The sequence below is a fragment of the Caretta caretta genome, chromosome 24 (genome assembly GCF_965140235.1).
Source record: "Caretta caretta isolate rCarCar2 chromosome 24, rCarCar1.hap1, whole genome shotgun sequence".
Taxonomy (NCBI): domain Eukaryota; kingdom Metazoa; phylum Chordata; order Testudines; family Cheloniidae; genus Caretta; species Caretta caretta.
The window spans coordinates 8,384,688-8,399,441 of record NC_134229.1 but is presented as its reverse complement, the minus strand read 5'-3'; the positions used below and the strand labels follow the sequence as shown (position 1 = coordinate 8,399,441).

At 50.2% G+C, this 14,754-nt stretch overlaps 1 protein-coding gene across 1 annotated transcript; it reads right to left on the bottom strand.

Moving 5' to 3' along the window:
* Nucleotides 1-2,559: 2,559 nt before the first annotated feature.
* MLLT11 (MLLT11 transcription factor 7 cofactor) lies at nt 2,560-11,551 on the bottom strand. The gene is made up of 2 exons (XM_048828364.2): nt 11,325-11,551; nt 2,560-8,350 (listed from the first exon to the last, which is right to left on the bottom strand). Exon 2 carries the CDS (start codon nt 8,342-8,344, stop codon nt 8,075-8,077), a length of 270 nt encoding a protein of 89 aa, XP_048684321.2. The 5' UTR covers nt 8,345-8,350; nt 11,325-11,551; the 3' UTR covers nt 2,560-8,074.
* Nucleotides 11,552-14,754: the final 3,203 nt, after the last annotated feature.

Sequence of the window (14,754 nt, the reverse complement as noted above, 5' to 3'; positions counted from 1 at the left end):
TCCTGCCGGGGAGGGGGGGTCAGAGCATGGGGGTGCCCATTTAGCTGGGGCCCCCCAATTGGCCAGGGCTTTTTGGCCCGGGCCCCATTGGCCCAGTGGCTAATCCACCACTGCATTAATGCCAAAGGCGATCACCCCGCACCAGTCCTGAAAGGGTTAAGGTGGCCCCGAAGAGGCCACTTCACCTTCTCAGTGGCACCTGAAGGGAGGTCCAGGGATTTATAAATAGTAATTGCTGAGGGAGGCCAGCAGGGGGAGAACCTGGGTAAGGAATAGAAAGGGAAGAGTTTTGTAGGAGCAGGGAGAGAATCTGCAAGTTGCTCTCTAGGAGCTGGGAAGTGGGGAGGAGGAAAGCCAGGGGGAGAATAAGCCCTGAAGGGAGAGTCAACCCCACAGGAGTTGTGGGGAAAGAGAGCCTGAGAAGGCAGGGTAGCAAGAAACCCAGGTAACAGCAGCAAGAAGGGGGACAGTGCGGACCGTGGCTGCTGGTTATGGGATCCCTGGGTTGGAACCCAGTGTAGAGGGAGGGCCTGGGTTCCCCTACCAGCCATTGGGAAGTGGTGCTGGATTGTTGGAGATGCCTGGTGAGACTCTGATTCCCTGGAAGGGGGGATCACATAGCGACCTAGCCAGAGGGCTGAGAGAGAGCCCCGCACTGACAGAGTGACCATGGGCGGGGGGAGCCATATGGAAAGAAAGCTGCTTCGCAAGGCCAGGCCGGGAAAGAGGCGCTCTTGCAGTGAGTGAAGCCTGTAACAGACCCTGTCACCACGATCGGAAGAGAAGATGGCATGATGGGACAGGTTCTAGGCTGGGAGCTTGGTTGGTTTCAGTGGAGCTATGCTGGTCTACACCAGCTGAGAACCCAGTGCAATGGACCACTGGAAGCAGACAACAGACCTAGTGAAAAACAAAGGGCAGACACCGTACCGCTAAGAGCTCAATCTAGACCAAGCAGATACACTATTATTATTATTAATAATAATACTTAATGTTTTGTGGCCCTGGCTCCCCATTATTTTGCACCTTATACAGCCATTTACTCCAGAGTACAGTGCAAAATGCTATCATCCTGATCTGGCAGTATTTCACCTTCACTTTGTGCTTGTGTTGATTACTGCAGACGGTGCAGGGAGTTGCAGAATCAAGCGCACGGTGTAGAGAGTTTACATCTTCCAAACGCTTTCCCTGCCGTCGTTAATTATCCTTCAAATGCAAAGGCAGAAAATATCACCATGCCGCTATCTAAAACCATGGTACGCCCACGTCTTGAATGCTGCAGGCAGTTGAGGTCACCCCATCTCAAAAAAGATAGATTAGAACTGGAAAAAGTACAGAGAAGGGCAACAAAAATAATTAGGAGCTGGGAACTGCTTCCCTAGGAGGAGAGATTAAAAGCACTGGGACTGTTTAGCTTAGAAAAGAGATGACTAAAGGGGGGTGGGATATCATAGAGGTCTATAAAATTATAAACGGTGTGGAGAGAGTGAATAAGGAAGCGTTATTTACTCCTTCACATAACACAAGAACTAGGGCTCACCCAATGATAGTAATAGGCAGCTGGTTTAAAACGAACCAAAGTTAGTACTTCTGCACACAACATACAGTCAGTGGAACTCATTGCCAGGGGATGTTGTGAAGGCCAAAAGTATAACTGGGTTCAAAAAAGAATGAAGTTCCTGGAGGACAGACCTATCAATGGCTATTAGCCAAGATGGTCAAGGATGCAACCCCATGCTCCAGGTGTTCCTAAATCTCTGACTCCCAGAAGCTGGGACTGGACAACAGGGGATGGTTCACTTGATTTAATTACCCTGTTCTGAATCATCTGGCATTGGCCTCTGTGGGAAGACAGGACACTGGGCTAGATGGGCTATTGGTCTGACCTTGTGTGGCCATTCTTATGTTCTTAAATACTGGCTGCTGGCATCTGACTTGCTGCCCATTCTGTGGGAATGTAGCGAAGTCAAAGGATCTGTGAGAATGTGATGTTACGGCTAGGTCTGGGCTTCAGTTTTCCAACTGAATAGGCCCTTTGTGCAAAAATGAAAATTGTCTGTGGGAAAATTTCAATTTGGTTGAAAAAATTCAGTTTTTCTATTGGGGAAAAAAATCCAAATGCTGGAACCCTGAAGGTTCATGGAGAAGGATCTTGTCAATTTCACCTTTTCCCTGCAGGCAGAAGATAAAATTGACAAGGAAGGCACACAGCAAGCCAAAACAAATTTCCATTTTGTTTTTTTTTGACTTTCTGTCCCATGAAAAATGTTGCGATTTTTACTCCAATTTAGAATGAAAATTTTCCCTAAATCTTGGCATCTTCGGCAGGATGAAAATTCCTTTTTTGCAGACCATGCTAGTTATAGCGATATCAGAAATGATGGAAATAAACCTACAACAGTCTCTGCAATTGGGCCCTCTCGGATGGGAAAGCAGAAAACTAGAAAATAGCCATAAGGAAAACCAGTAGACCTTTGTTTTGATGTATCCACACACTTGAATTCCATAGTTACACCCAGCAAGGGGAGAGTGTTCCCCAGAAAATACAGATAAAGCCTCTTAGTTTCATACTCTTTTATTATTATGAAATGGCAAGAGAGGTGAAAGATGATATTATGGAGTACAAAGTGGTGAGGAAGCTGAAATCTTAGCAGAAATGCCAGACTTCTAAATGCCCGGCAAAAGCAATAGACAGCAAAAGCAGCGGAGTGACAGTTTGGTGAATCTATTGCTGCAATAAACATTTTAGTTCAAAGAATACGAATCGTGGCATAATATTCATGCAGAGAAGATTTAGTGTGGTTCAGGGGTGAAACACTTTATTAATGTTTGTTTGGAGGCAGCACAGTGCCGGACTGCCAGGTGAAGCCATCGGTTAGAGTTTGGGACCGTTACACTTGAAGATTTTGGAAAACACCTCTGGCATTGGTTTCGCTCATTCCGTCCTGGAGAACACAAAGAAGCAGTGGAAGTGCTAGACAGCTGGGCAAGTGGAAGACTGAACGATTTGTGAAGGCAAACAAGGCATCTGTCCTTATAAAAGGGGGGACTAACACAACTTACTCAGGAGCCTTTTGCAACTTGCAATGTACGAGAGAGCCATACACAGAACTGGCGTGTATACGCTGCAGATTCCGTATGTAAGAGGACTACTGGACACCTATACAGCCCTGTAATCAGCTGTGCATGGTTTAGAAGAAAGTACAGTAGCATTACATTCTGCGTACAGCGTATGATACTTAACCCACCCAGATATTGAGATTTCTAGTTCTCAGCAGTTGCTTCAGTCCATTAGATTGTGTGCATGAACCTAAGGGCCCCGGTACCTATTGACCAAACACGCACAACTCCCCTTGACCATATTGGCTTGATCAGGACACCTTTGTTTCTCTGTGAGATCTGAGGAATATATAGACCCTGGAAGCATGCCGGTTCTAAATTCAGGATGTAGAAAGATCTCATGAAGGGTGAAGACATAGCCTCAGATTTCACACAGAAACCAAGATGAAGGCAGGTTTCTGTAATCCATTCCTAGGCCTCTTGTATCAGCTCTGACTCCAAACCAGCAATGAAGGGTGGATGGAGAATTCAATGGTTTTTGTTTCAGTTTAATTTAGTAGATTTCTCCCAATCATTGACCTGCTTTCTTACTCTTTGTAAGGCACACTGAACATTAAACACGTCGGTCTTGGAGACTTGGGCCCAGTTCTCTGGTACCCTGCACCTTTGGATAGAATTTACCCCAACGCCAAGTGGATAACCAGTGCTATCTGCTCAGAATGGCTGTGTCTGTCACTAGAGCTGCTGGGAAGGTTTCGAGTTGCACGTTTTTCCTTTGGAAAATACTGGTTCATCCCAATCAAAGTGTTTGTCGGGAACGTGTCAATTTTGACCCTTTCATTTCAGAAACAAAGGCGTAATGGCGCGTTCCGGTAAAGTCGGAAAGTTCCATTTCACTCTTTCGGGAACCAAACTTGCTGATGTTCCATTTCAAAATGATTGATTGGTCAATAGTTTGACTTTAGACAATAGAATATACAATTTTGAAAAAGCTGAAATCAGAGTGAACCATTGTGATCCACCCAAAATAGTCCCCCCGCACCCGCAATTTTGTTTCACAGGAAATTTTTGAATTGTTTTGTTTTTTGTTCTGGAATGGGAAATTTTTTTCCAAAATTGCAGGATTTCTCCTGAAACAGAAAGCGCTTCCCGTACAAGTGTCTCTTACACTGAGTTGGCACTGGTGCAGGGTAAAGGAGAAGCAGACCCTTTATTTTAGGAGCCTCTTGATTTTTCACTCCCCCAGGCAAGAAGGCAGGCGTTTCAGACCAGGCACACCCACTGTTTGGCATGTCCGTTTACCATAGATAGTCAAAAGACCTTTAAACGGTTTGAAGGCAGCTGAGGCATAGCAGCTATAAAGAGTGTTTTGTTCCAGTCTGTATGGATTTCAAGTGTCCACAGGAATATGTACTTTTTTAAAAACTAATTTTATTTAAAGTTTCATTATAAGTACCTCTCCCCTGGTTTCCATGGCTTTTTGGCTTGGGACACAAAACCATACAGGCCTGCGAAGGAAAGTTTACATTCTTCACCTCCAGTTTAAAAATCTTAAAGTCCGCAGCCTGGGTATTTTTGGAAGGTGAAATAGCCATGCTCTGTATGTGGAATTTACATTTTTCATAGCCGTTTACTAGTTCGGGCTGCCTCGTTCCCTTCTACGCGTTACATACTCTGCAAGCTCTCTGGAAGGCTTTGAGTTGCTGCACATTGTGGCTTTCCTGACTAGCATCATAATGTCAAGAACCGGCTAGTGTGCAGCCGCACCCCTGTCCTCTGGTGGGTGGAATCAGAACTGCTCCACTGTGGCTCATAGACCCTATACTGGGTAGCTGCTCAAGGAAATTCACTCTGAGCTCACTCTGTAGAGGCCTGGAGCAGTGGCTCTGGGTTCTATCACTCTGAAATTCCAAACAACCACCTGATGCACCATGGTGACCTCTGTGAAGTCCAAGGTTACCATAGATCTGTTGCAATTAATCTCCGTATAGACGTTCCTAGCCTCCCTTGCAGCGCTGAGACCCATAAACAGCGGGTACACTGGAGCAATGCTACCCTTAAGCACAAACCCTCCTCTTCAGTCTTTTTCATCTCTTTTGTTCTGTTGCTTTTTGGGCTAACGTGTCTCATAGCTGGTGTCAGCACAGGTGTGAACAATCCAGCCAACGGGCCTTTTTTTATTTAAGTGGACATTAAAAAAACCTCCCAGATTTTCCACCACTTGTTTCCAGACACTTCTTTTGCACTTGGGGGGAAGAAAACCTGTTTTTTTGTTTTGTTTGTTTAACCCCTTCCCCTGAGGACTGCTCACTCCAAGTAGCCCCTAAGGCTCAGATCCTCATAGGTATTTAGGTGCCTAACGCCCATTGAAATCAATGGGAGCTAGGCAGCTGCGGTCAGTTTGCTGCTCGGCTCCGGACAAGTCAGCACTAGGTCCGCAGTCAGGCGTAAGGAAACAAAAGGTCTATTCCCAAGCAGTCGCCCCCTTCAGGCAGGGCACCATTTGCAGCAGACTAACTCAGCGGCAGGGTCAGGTCATTCACGGCTGACACAGACCCAGCCATAGTCCCACAACTCTCCTGCCTCTCCCTAGGGAGGCTCTGGAAGGCTCAGCTGCTCTCTCACAGCTGGAGATCTGCTCTCCTCCCCAATCAGCCTTCATCTGAGCCGGGCTCTCCCCTCACTCCAAGCCTGACGCCAGCCAGGTGAAGCAGGCCGGGGCTGACGGAGCCCACAGCCGCCCGTGAAGCCAGTGGGGTTGGTAAAGCACAATGCCTAATACTCTTGATACTCCATGAGCATCCGAATACTTCATGAGAGTAGGGGACTGGACTAGATGACCTCTCAAGGTCCCTTCCAGTCCTATGATTCTTGTGGCTCTGGTCCTTACTGCTCAAAGCCGCCCTAACTAGAGCAACGTGCAGAGCCAGCTACTGCTCAGTAAGCAGGCTGCCCAGGCCTTCGTCCCACTGACGAGTGGCTACTCAGACGCAGCCCCAAAATAATTCAGCGGGGGTGAATCGGATGATCACCAGCGAGAGGATTAGCAGCGTGGCCCTGCTGTGATACGGGCAGCAAGAGCCAGCCGTAAGGGTCCGGTTCCGATAGCCATCCTCACACGGAGTAGCACCTTGCTCCCTGGCTTTAGAAGGCCAATGCCTGGCTCGTGGCGTGAGGCACTACAAGGCAATCAGAATCGGGCCCTCAGAGCCCACATGCGACCCATGTTCAATGTGGCAGTAATCCCAGGGGATGGGAGCCCGAGCAATATTTAACCCCAAGTCTTTAAGGCAAAACTGATGTGGTGGCTGTATTTGGTTTTAGTGGGTCAGGCAGCATGGGCCAGATCTGCGGCTGGTGGAAACAGGCTCCATCAATACCTCCTGAGGCTCTGTCCCCAAAATTTCCCTTCATCCTAATGAAAATGTATCCACGTTCCTAGCAAAATTCTCACACTGATGGTTTTCTCTTTGCTCTGCGGTTTTGGACAAGGCAGAGAGGCTGGGACTCCTTTTCAGGAATGAGGCTTGCGCCTGATCAGCCCCTATTGAGCAGAAGAAAGGGCCCGCTGGCATTTGTCTGGCAGAGAAACCTTGAATATCCAAATGGAAAGGGTGGGGAAACTGAGCGCAGGTTGGAAAAATGGGAGCGTTTAGAGAAGCAGGGATGTCCGCCACCCCAGGGCAATGTGATCGGACTTCAGCTAAGAGGAGAATTTGGACAGGTGAGGTGGTCGTCTGTTTGCACGCACGTTTCTTAATAAAACACAATAGGAATGAGCTCAAATCCGACCGCTACTTCGTGGTTCTCTAGCACGTTCTCGCACAGGTACGGTCAGGGCTATGGCACAATGCCTGCTCACACCAAGACAAACTGAATGTGGCTTCCAACACTTGTGAGCTAACCACGGGCACGTGACGGTGTGACTGCCGCATGGCTCGGCACGCCCCAGTTTGTTTTGGTCTAGCCAGCATGAGTAACAATAGCAGGGTAGAAAAGGGCGAGACGGACTTTGGCATGGGCTGGCAACCCAAATAGGCACCCCGGGACTCTGGCAGGCTAGTATTGGGGTGGCTAGCCTGGGCCACCAGATGTTAAGGGGGCCACTGATGCACCCCAGAATTACCAGACATTCCAGTACTTCTGGGAATGGCGTGGGGCTGACCCCAGCTGTGTGACACTGCCCTTGGGAGTGACCGGATGGATGGCATGTTGGAGAGCACCCCAGTCAGGGGCGCTGGAACAGGGGGGGCCAGAGGCCACTTTTTGCCACGGGCCCTGTCCCTGCCCCTTCTCTTCCCCCAAGGTCCCACCCCCTGGCCAGACCGGCAACAGGAGCCCAGGGGAGCCTGGGCAGCGGTGGGGAGCTGCGGACCCTCCACCTGCCCTGGGTGGAGGGCTTGGGGGGTGGGGTGGGAACACAGGCCAGGGGCTACTCTCAACCCCCCTGTACCCCAGGCAGGTGATGGGGCCCGGGCTCCCCAGCCCCACTTCTGGCTTGGCCAGGGGTGGGGTCTCGGTGGTAAGAGGAGGGGCAGGGGCAGTGCCAGGGAGAGGGTGGGGGTCCCTGCCCCCCCCCCACTTTTGGGGAAGCTCCCCCGCCCCGACTCCAGTCACACCAGCATGTTGAAGAGTGCGCCATTCTGCCCCGATGTCCTCCACAAACCCGTGACCGGCGTTATCCCGGTGCTGGACAGGGGCCCACCCACAGAAAAAAAGGACGGCCCGGCTTAAAACCGGACAAATGGCCGGCCTGCCGCAACTACCCTGCGATGGTTACCCGCGCTGGCTAGAGTAACACTAGCTCAGGTGTGCCGACACCTGCATGTACTGTGTAGACATACCCTTGAGAAGAGAGAAGGTGGGCGGGGGGGGGGGGAACACGGACGATGAGTCTTGGAGGTGTCATCACTGGGCGATTCGTTAATCAGCATCGTCAGCGACCACTTTCAACGTAAAGGACAACACAGAGACCTAACCAAAGAGACCCGGCCGTGTGCTCGGGCCGCTGGCATCAGACCAGATCAAAATCTAACGCGCTAATGCTGGCTATCGGCGCGCGCCAGAAATTGAAGCTGTTGAACTGCAGGAGAGTGTCCTCTTCCTCGGCGATGTCCTGCCTGTGCTTCTTCCAGTCCCCAGGCCGCTTGCCCACACCGCCCTTGGCTTTGTAGAGTGCCGCGTCGGCCAACCCCAGCCCCTCCAGCTCCGCCAGGTCGAGCTCTGGGATGGGCATTCTCCAGTACAGGAAGGAGTCGTACTGGCTGTTCGCCGTGTCCAGCATCTCCGCCTACAAGGAAGAAGACAGGAAAGTCTTCTGAAGCCACGGGCTACCACGCAGTCCTAGCCACTCGGGCTACGGAATGATCGAAAACGTCACTGCTTCATGATTACCACAGGGCCCAGGCCCCAACCCTGTGAACAGGCCCGTGGAGAGAAATTTGGGGCCCCAATACATCGGCTGCTGGGGCCCCACCTCATCCCATTTCACCACAGTTACGGACGTTTTGGGGGTCAGGGCCCTGGTACAATGGTCCCTTCCCCAATCAATGCTGGCGGCGAAGAATTTTGCTCTGTGGGTGGGTGGATAAGGCAGCAGGCTAGGGCTCGGGAGCGCTGGGTTCCCCAGCACCCTTCTCTGTACTCTAGGGCAGGTCACTTTGGCCCAGGCCCACTGACATCGTGGCTGTCGGGCACCTCAGTACCTTTGAAGATGTGGGTCTCAGCGCCCCATCTGTAAGTTAGTACTAACGCTCCTTCCTCTGTCTGATCTAGGGAGATTGTAAGGTCTCTGGGGCAGGGATTGTCTCTTACTCTGTGTCCGTGCAGCACAATGGGACCCCTAGGTGGTACCGCCATACACCTCCTAATGAAGAAATTATGGGATGGGAACATCCCACAAATCCTGGGACAGGTCCAGGCCCCCGAGTCCTTCAGGAGCTTCCCCTCCCCAGGCTGCGAAGAGCTGGTTTTACAGCCGCCTTCTATTCCAGCAGCCACACGTTGGTCCTCAGCAGCTGGTTTGTCCGATTTTGATAAAGGATCCAAAGCAGCTGCTGCCTAGTGGCTAGTGCACTGGCTTGGGACTCAGCAGAGGTGGGTTCTAGTCTGCGTTCTGCCACTGGTGACCTCAGGCAAGTCACTTAACCACTCTGTGCCTCAGTTTCCCCATCTATAAAATGGCAGCGATGCTACTGACGTCCTTTGTAAAGTGCCTTAAGAGCTGCTGATGAAAAGCGCTAGGTAAGAGCTAGGGCCTAGATACTCAAAGGTATTTATGCCTAACTCCCTTTCAGGATCTGGGTCCTAGGGCTTATGATTGGCTTCTCTATAGCATTTCCCTTGGATATGTAGATACAAATGGTCTCGGAAGGAGCCACCCTAATGTTTGCATGGTAGGAAACTAATCATGAGGGATGTGGAAATAATATCCCCTGTGGTTTGTTTCTAGTGTTGAGAATTTGCGGGTGACTGGGAATGCGAACAGAACTAAGTGCAGACATGGGAATAAAACAGGAACAGAAATATAATTAGGATTTGTAGGATTCATCATAAGGACGCACCACAAATTCTTGCTGTCCTTTGACTATAACTCTCTGGATAGAATAGTGTGTGTGTGTATGTGTGTGTGTGTGTGTGTGTGTGTGTACACGTACACCTACGCCTGTGGGGGACAGTGTTGCCTAGTGGGACTCAGAAGATCTGGACTCTGTTCCTGTCTTGGCCACTGGTCTGCTGGGTAGCTCACTTCACAGCTCTGTGCCTCAGTTTCCCCATCTATATAATGGGATAATGGCCCATTTCCTCAAAGGTATATTGACTTCCATTGTAAAGCACTTTGAGTGCCTCTGATGAGAAGAAGTCTAAGAGGCATTACGATTGTATGCGTGCGTATAACTCTGTGGGCATGCATGTATATCTGTGGGGAGGGGGTGTGTATGCATACCCAAACCCCGCCCACGCCCACAAAGACAAAGGACTTCATCCTCTTTCCAGCACACCCCTGCTCAAGTCAGGAGTCACTCCACTGACATCAGTCCAACCCCTCCCCGCCAGATGTGAGAGCAGAATCAGGACCAAATCGTGTCCAATCAGCTGGAACAAAGCTCTGCTTCGGGGTTTCTAGGCCCCCCCGTCGCACACCTCCTTGCCCACCTGAAACGCTTCTCCTACCTCCAGCTGCTCGGCACATCCCAAACTACGAGATCCATTGTGTGTCGAGCCAGACGGTTCCTGCAGTGGCCCCACCCAGGCGAATTTGCTGCAGAGCCCCTCCCCCGCCCTTGCTCTTCACTTTGATACCACCTTAATATACAATTCTCCCCACTCCCCAAAGGCCTGGCCTACCCTGGTCCAAGTGAATCCAACCCTTAATGTGCATTTTCCTGGCAGGACTGTGTCCTTTGGTCCTCGCTGTCTTTGATTTTAGTCAATCTATCTATATATCCCTCGCTTTCCACTGACTGCTTGTTTCTTACGAGGCTTAATTCCAATGGGTTTCCAACATCCTCTGCAACAGGGCACTCACATTCCCATCAAATTACACAGGGACCAGTTTGCTTCTAAATTTAAAAAAAATCAAAATGTACTGGGAAGACTGTATGTCATCCCCTTCCACAAAACAAACAACTGTGTTTTTTAAATAGCACTCTGCTCACGGGTATATTTCAGGCTTTCTTTTTGCAAGAGGACAGCAGATTATTAAAATTAGACCCATCGTGCATTTAGCACCGGGCAATCTGCTTGATTTAGAAATGCACTCAGCAACGCCAGCCTCAAAGCCACCGAGGAGGGAGGATAATTATATATATTTTAAAAGCGGCAGATATTAAATAAGGCAATTTACACGTCCTCTGCGTCGCCTACCGTCCTCATATCTAAAGAGAAGCGCGTCCCCTTTATTAACGGAATCATGTTAACGCGCAGGCAGCCAGGTTAGAGGGGGGAATGGAGCCTTTATTCAACTGCAGTGAAAGCCCGGTGCTAAACTGATCAGATATGCTCCCTTTCCTCTCCTTCCCTGTATCCGAGGGGTAGCCATGTTAGTCTGTATCCACAAAAACAACGAGGAGTCTGGTGGCACCTTAAAGACTAGCAGATTTATTTGGGCATCCGCTGTGGTGGGTAAAAAACCCCACTTCTTCAGATGCGTGGAAAGCCTCTGAGGGCTGACACACCAGCAATCCAAGCCTCAGCAAGACCCCCCCCCCCCCCCGCCCAAGTGGCTCAGCTTTCCTTTGAAAGAATAATGCTGATTTTGTTACCTGTTTTAAGGAAGGGTTGGATCTGCTGGCTGCTAACCCAGCTGACAGGGTTTTCGTTGTGCCGTACTCGTCTTCGGAGGCAGCTGGACGTCAGGCTTGCAGAATTTTCTGCCTTGCTTTTGTCTGAGTGTGAGTTTGCGCGTGTGTCTGTCTGTCTCCGCAATGCAGCCCCTCCTGCAGATTTATTACCCCTCCTCCGGGGGCTGGTGGGCCGATGATGCAGCTGTACGAATGCTCTGCTGTTTAAGTAACTCACCCAGGCTTTATTATAGTGGGAGTGGGGGCGGGCTTGAAAGCAGAAGTGATTTGACTTCATCCACACACTTGATCTTAGCTGCAGGTTCTGTAAGTACCTACATGGGGAACAAATATTTAATGGGGGCTCTTCAATCTTGCAGAGAAAGATCGAACGCGCGCCAATGGCTGGAAGTTGAAGCTAGACACATTCAGACTGGAAATCAGGTGTGCATTTGTAAAGGGAGAGCATTTAACCATCGGAACAATTTCCCGAGGGTCATGGTGGATGCTCCATCACTGACCATTTTTAAATCAAGACTGGATGTTTTGGTAAAAGCTCTGCTCTGGGAATGGTTTCGGGGCAGGTCTCATAGAGGAGCTGAGGACATTTTGCAAATAAATAAGTGACGCTAAGCAGATACCTAACTCTGCACCACTGAGTTCTGCTCCAGAGGGGAAACTGACCTGTAAATCCCTTAAATCCTGCTCAACAAGGGAGGAATTAATTAACTCAAGATGTTTTCAAGACACCTGTTGAAAAGACCCCATACCAAATAAGGCTGTATTGTTCCTGCTTCCTATCAAATTACCGAGGATATAAAATCCAACTCTACAACTGGCATAGGATTAGAATGATCTTCTGGGTCATCCACAGGAATGATTTTCCTGTTGCTGTGTGCACATAATTCAAATCAAAGCCAAGCCCCCTCTGCGTTAGGTTTTCAGACGGTCTATTTCTGCCTCCATGTTTTTGCTTTCAGATCCACTTATCTTAGAGCCTGGGCAATTAGTGCAGCAGCGAAGATAGGCTATCTCTCCCTAAATAGACATACGTTTTGTTCAGTCATGTTCGCCCAGCTGGGGTTGCGGTGGAGGAGGGGCTGCACAACCTAGCAAGTGTGCAAACTCTGCTGCGGGAACCAGCAAAATTTTTCTGTCTGGTGTTTTCTGAAGAGGTCAAGTAGTTTTGTTTTCCTTTGCTTTTCTGCTGATGAATGCTGAAGGCCAGACCCTGTGGGAAACTGATCAGGAGCACACAGGTTTGATGGGAGAAACCAAGGAGGAAGAACACCCAGAGCTGCATCTAGTCCTTCCAAGCAGACACTTAGCTAGGGGCCAAGTGAGCAGGAGCAGCTAGGGTTGTCGGGAGATCCCTCGTGGATCCATAGCCAGAAGGGACCATTAAATCATCTACTCTGACCTCCTGCATATCACAGGCCATTAAATGTCACCAAGTTACCCCTCCAACCAGGGGCGTGGGCCCAGGGGACCACGGCCCCATCACTTGGGGGGCAGAGGCAGTGCAGGGGCAGGGCCTTGCATGGAGCGGGCGGAGTGAGGGCAGGGGCTTGGGGAGAAGGACGACCGGGGGGCGGGGCCTCTGGAAAAGGAGCGGGGCCTTGGGGCAGCACGGGGCAGGGGGTGGGGCCAGGGTTCAGGCACCGGTGGCCCCCCGCCTACTTTTAGGGAGCTTTTCTGCTGCTCCTCCAGCACATCACTTGGATGTTGCCATGGAATGACGGTTGCCTCCATCACAGTGGCAGGGTCCATATCCCTGGGCTGAGCAGGAGACACCCCCTGCTTCCTGCTCTCAGAGGGGTGCATAACAGGAAACAGCATCCCTCGACCTGGCTCCCCGTGGTGGTCGCTCAATGCTCTGTGTCTGCACACCGTGGAGGTGCCATGCTACGGAGGCAGTGTTCCCCAGTACAAAGGACACAGGGTGCTATTCCTGTCCCTGCAACTGGCCTGCTGGGTGACCTTTGGCAAGTCACTATGCTGCCCGGTGCCTCAGTTTCCCCATCTGTAAAATGGGGATTATTCTAACCTCCCTTGTAAAGCACTTGGAACTTGACTGATGGGAAGTGCTAGATAAGCGCCAGGGATTATTGTCACTGCAGATAGAGCCTCCCCAATCCCAGTGCACTAGGTCTCTCTTTGCTGGTACGCCACACAAGTACACACACACGGCCCGATTAGCTTCTTGGAGAGACTTGATGCGTTCGGACACGTGAGGCGATGCCTTTTGACAAGTGTCACAACTCCTTTGGGAGCTCTCCATCTAATGCGGCCCGCTGGCCAGCAGTCACCTCTGCTTCCCTCGGGAGCATCCCTCTCCATGAGCACGTCTTTATTCATCAGCAGGACAGGCGTCACCATGGCTTCTGCTCAGAAAGCTGAATCCGTGCAGGTCTCATCAGACGAGGCACGTTGCAACAGCCTGAAGTCAAGATCGAGCCTGGAACAACATCCAATCCTTACACCTCTGTTGTCTGAAACAGGGTTGCATCTCCCCTTGTCTATAAATGACATGGCCTCACGTAATGCAATGGGCTTGTAAGCCGGCCTCTCCGCTGAGCTCAGAAGGGAGTTCTCATGGCACGATCAATGATAGGCACCATTTGCTTGGTTTGCCAAACTGATGAGAATGACTGTCTGGAGATCAGGAGAATCCAGAGTCTAGCTACCTCTAGGAATCACTGCAAAACCTTCCTCCTGGACAAAACTTTCCCCACGCCCATCAGAATGACATCTGCATGGGGTGACATTTTTGAAAGCACTTAAGAGACTTAGCAGCCTAAGGCCTTGTCCGCACACAGCGTCTGTCCTGGTATAGAATCACAGAACTAGAAGGGACCTTGAGAGGTCATCTAGTCTAGTCCTCTGCACTCAAGGCAGGACAAAGTGTTCTAGTTGATCCCTGACAGGCGTTTGTCCAACCTGCTCTTAAAAATCTCCAATGATGGAGATTCCACCACCTCCCTGGGCAATTTATTCCAGTGCCTAACCACCCTGACAGTTCAGAAGCTTTTCCTAATGTCCAGCCTAAACCGCCCTTGCTGCAATTTAAGCCCATTGCTTCTTGTCCCGTCCTCAGAGGTTAACAAGAACAATTGTTCTCCCTCCTCCTTGTAACAACCTTTTATGTACTTGAAAACTGTTCTCATGTCCCCTCTCAGTCTTCTCTTCTCCAGACTAAACAAACCCAGTTTTTTCAATCTTTCCTCCTTGGTCATGTTTTCTAGACCTTTAGTCATTTTTTGTTGCTGTTCTCTGGACTTGCTCCAATTTGTTCACATCCTTCCAGAAGTGTGGCGCCCAGAACTGGACACAATACTCCAGCTGAGGCCGAATCAGCGTGGAGTAGAGCGGAAGAATTAGTCCTCGTGTCCTGCTTACAACACTCCTGCAA

Excerpts from the sequence above, each read along its gene's own strand:
- MLLT11 (XM_048828364.2), bottom strand. The coding sequence starts at position 8,344 with ATGCTGGACACGGCGAACAGCCAGTACGACTCCTTCCTGTACTGGAGA.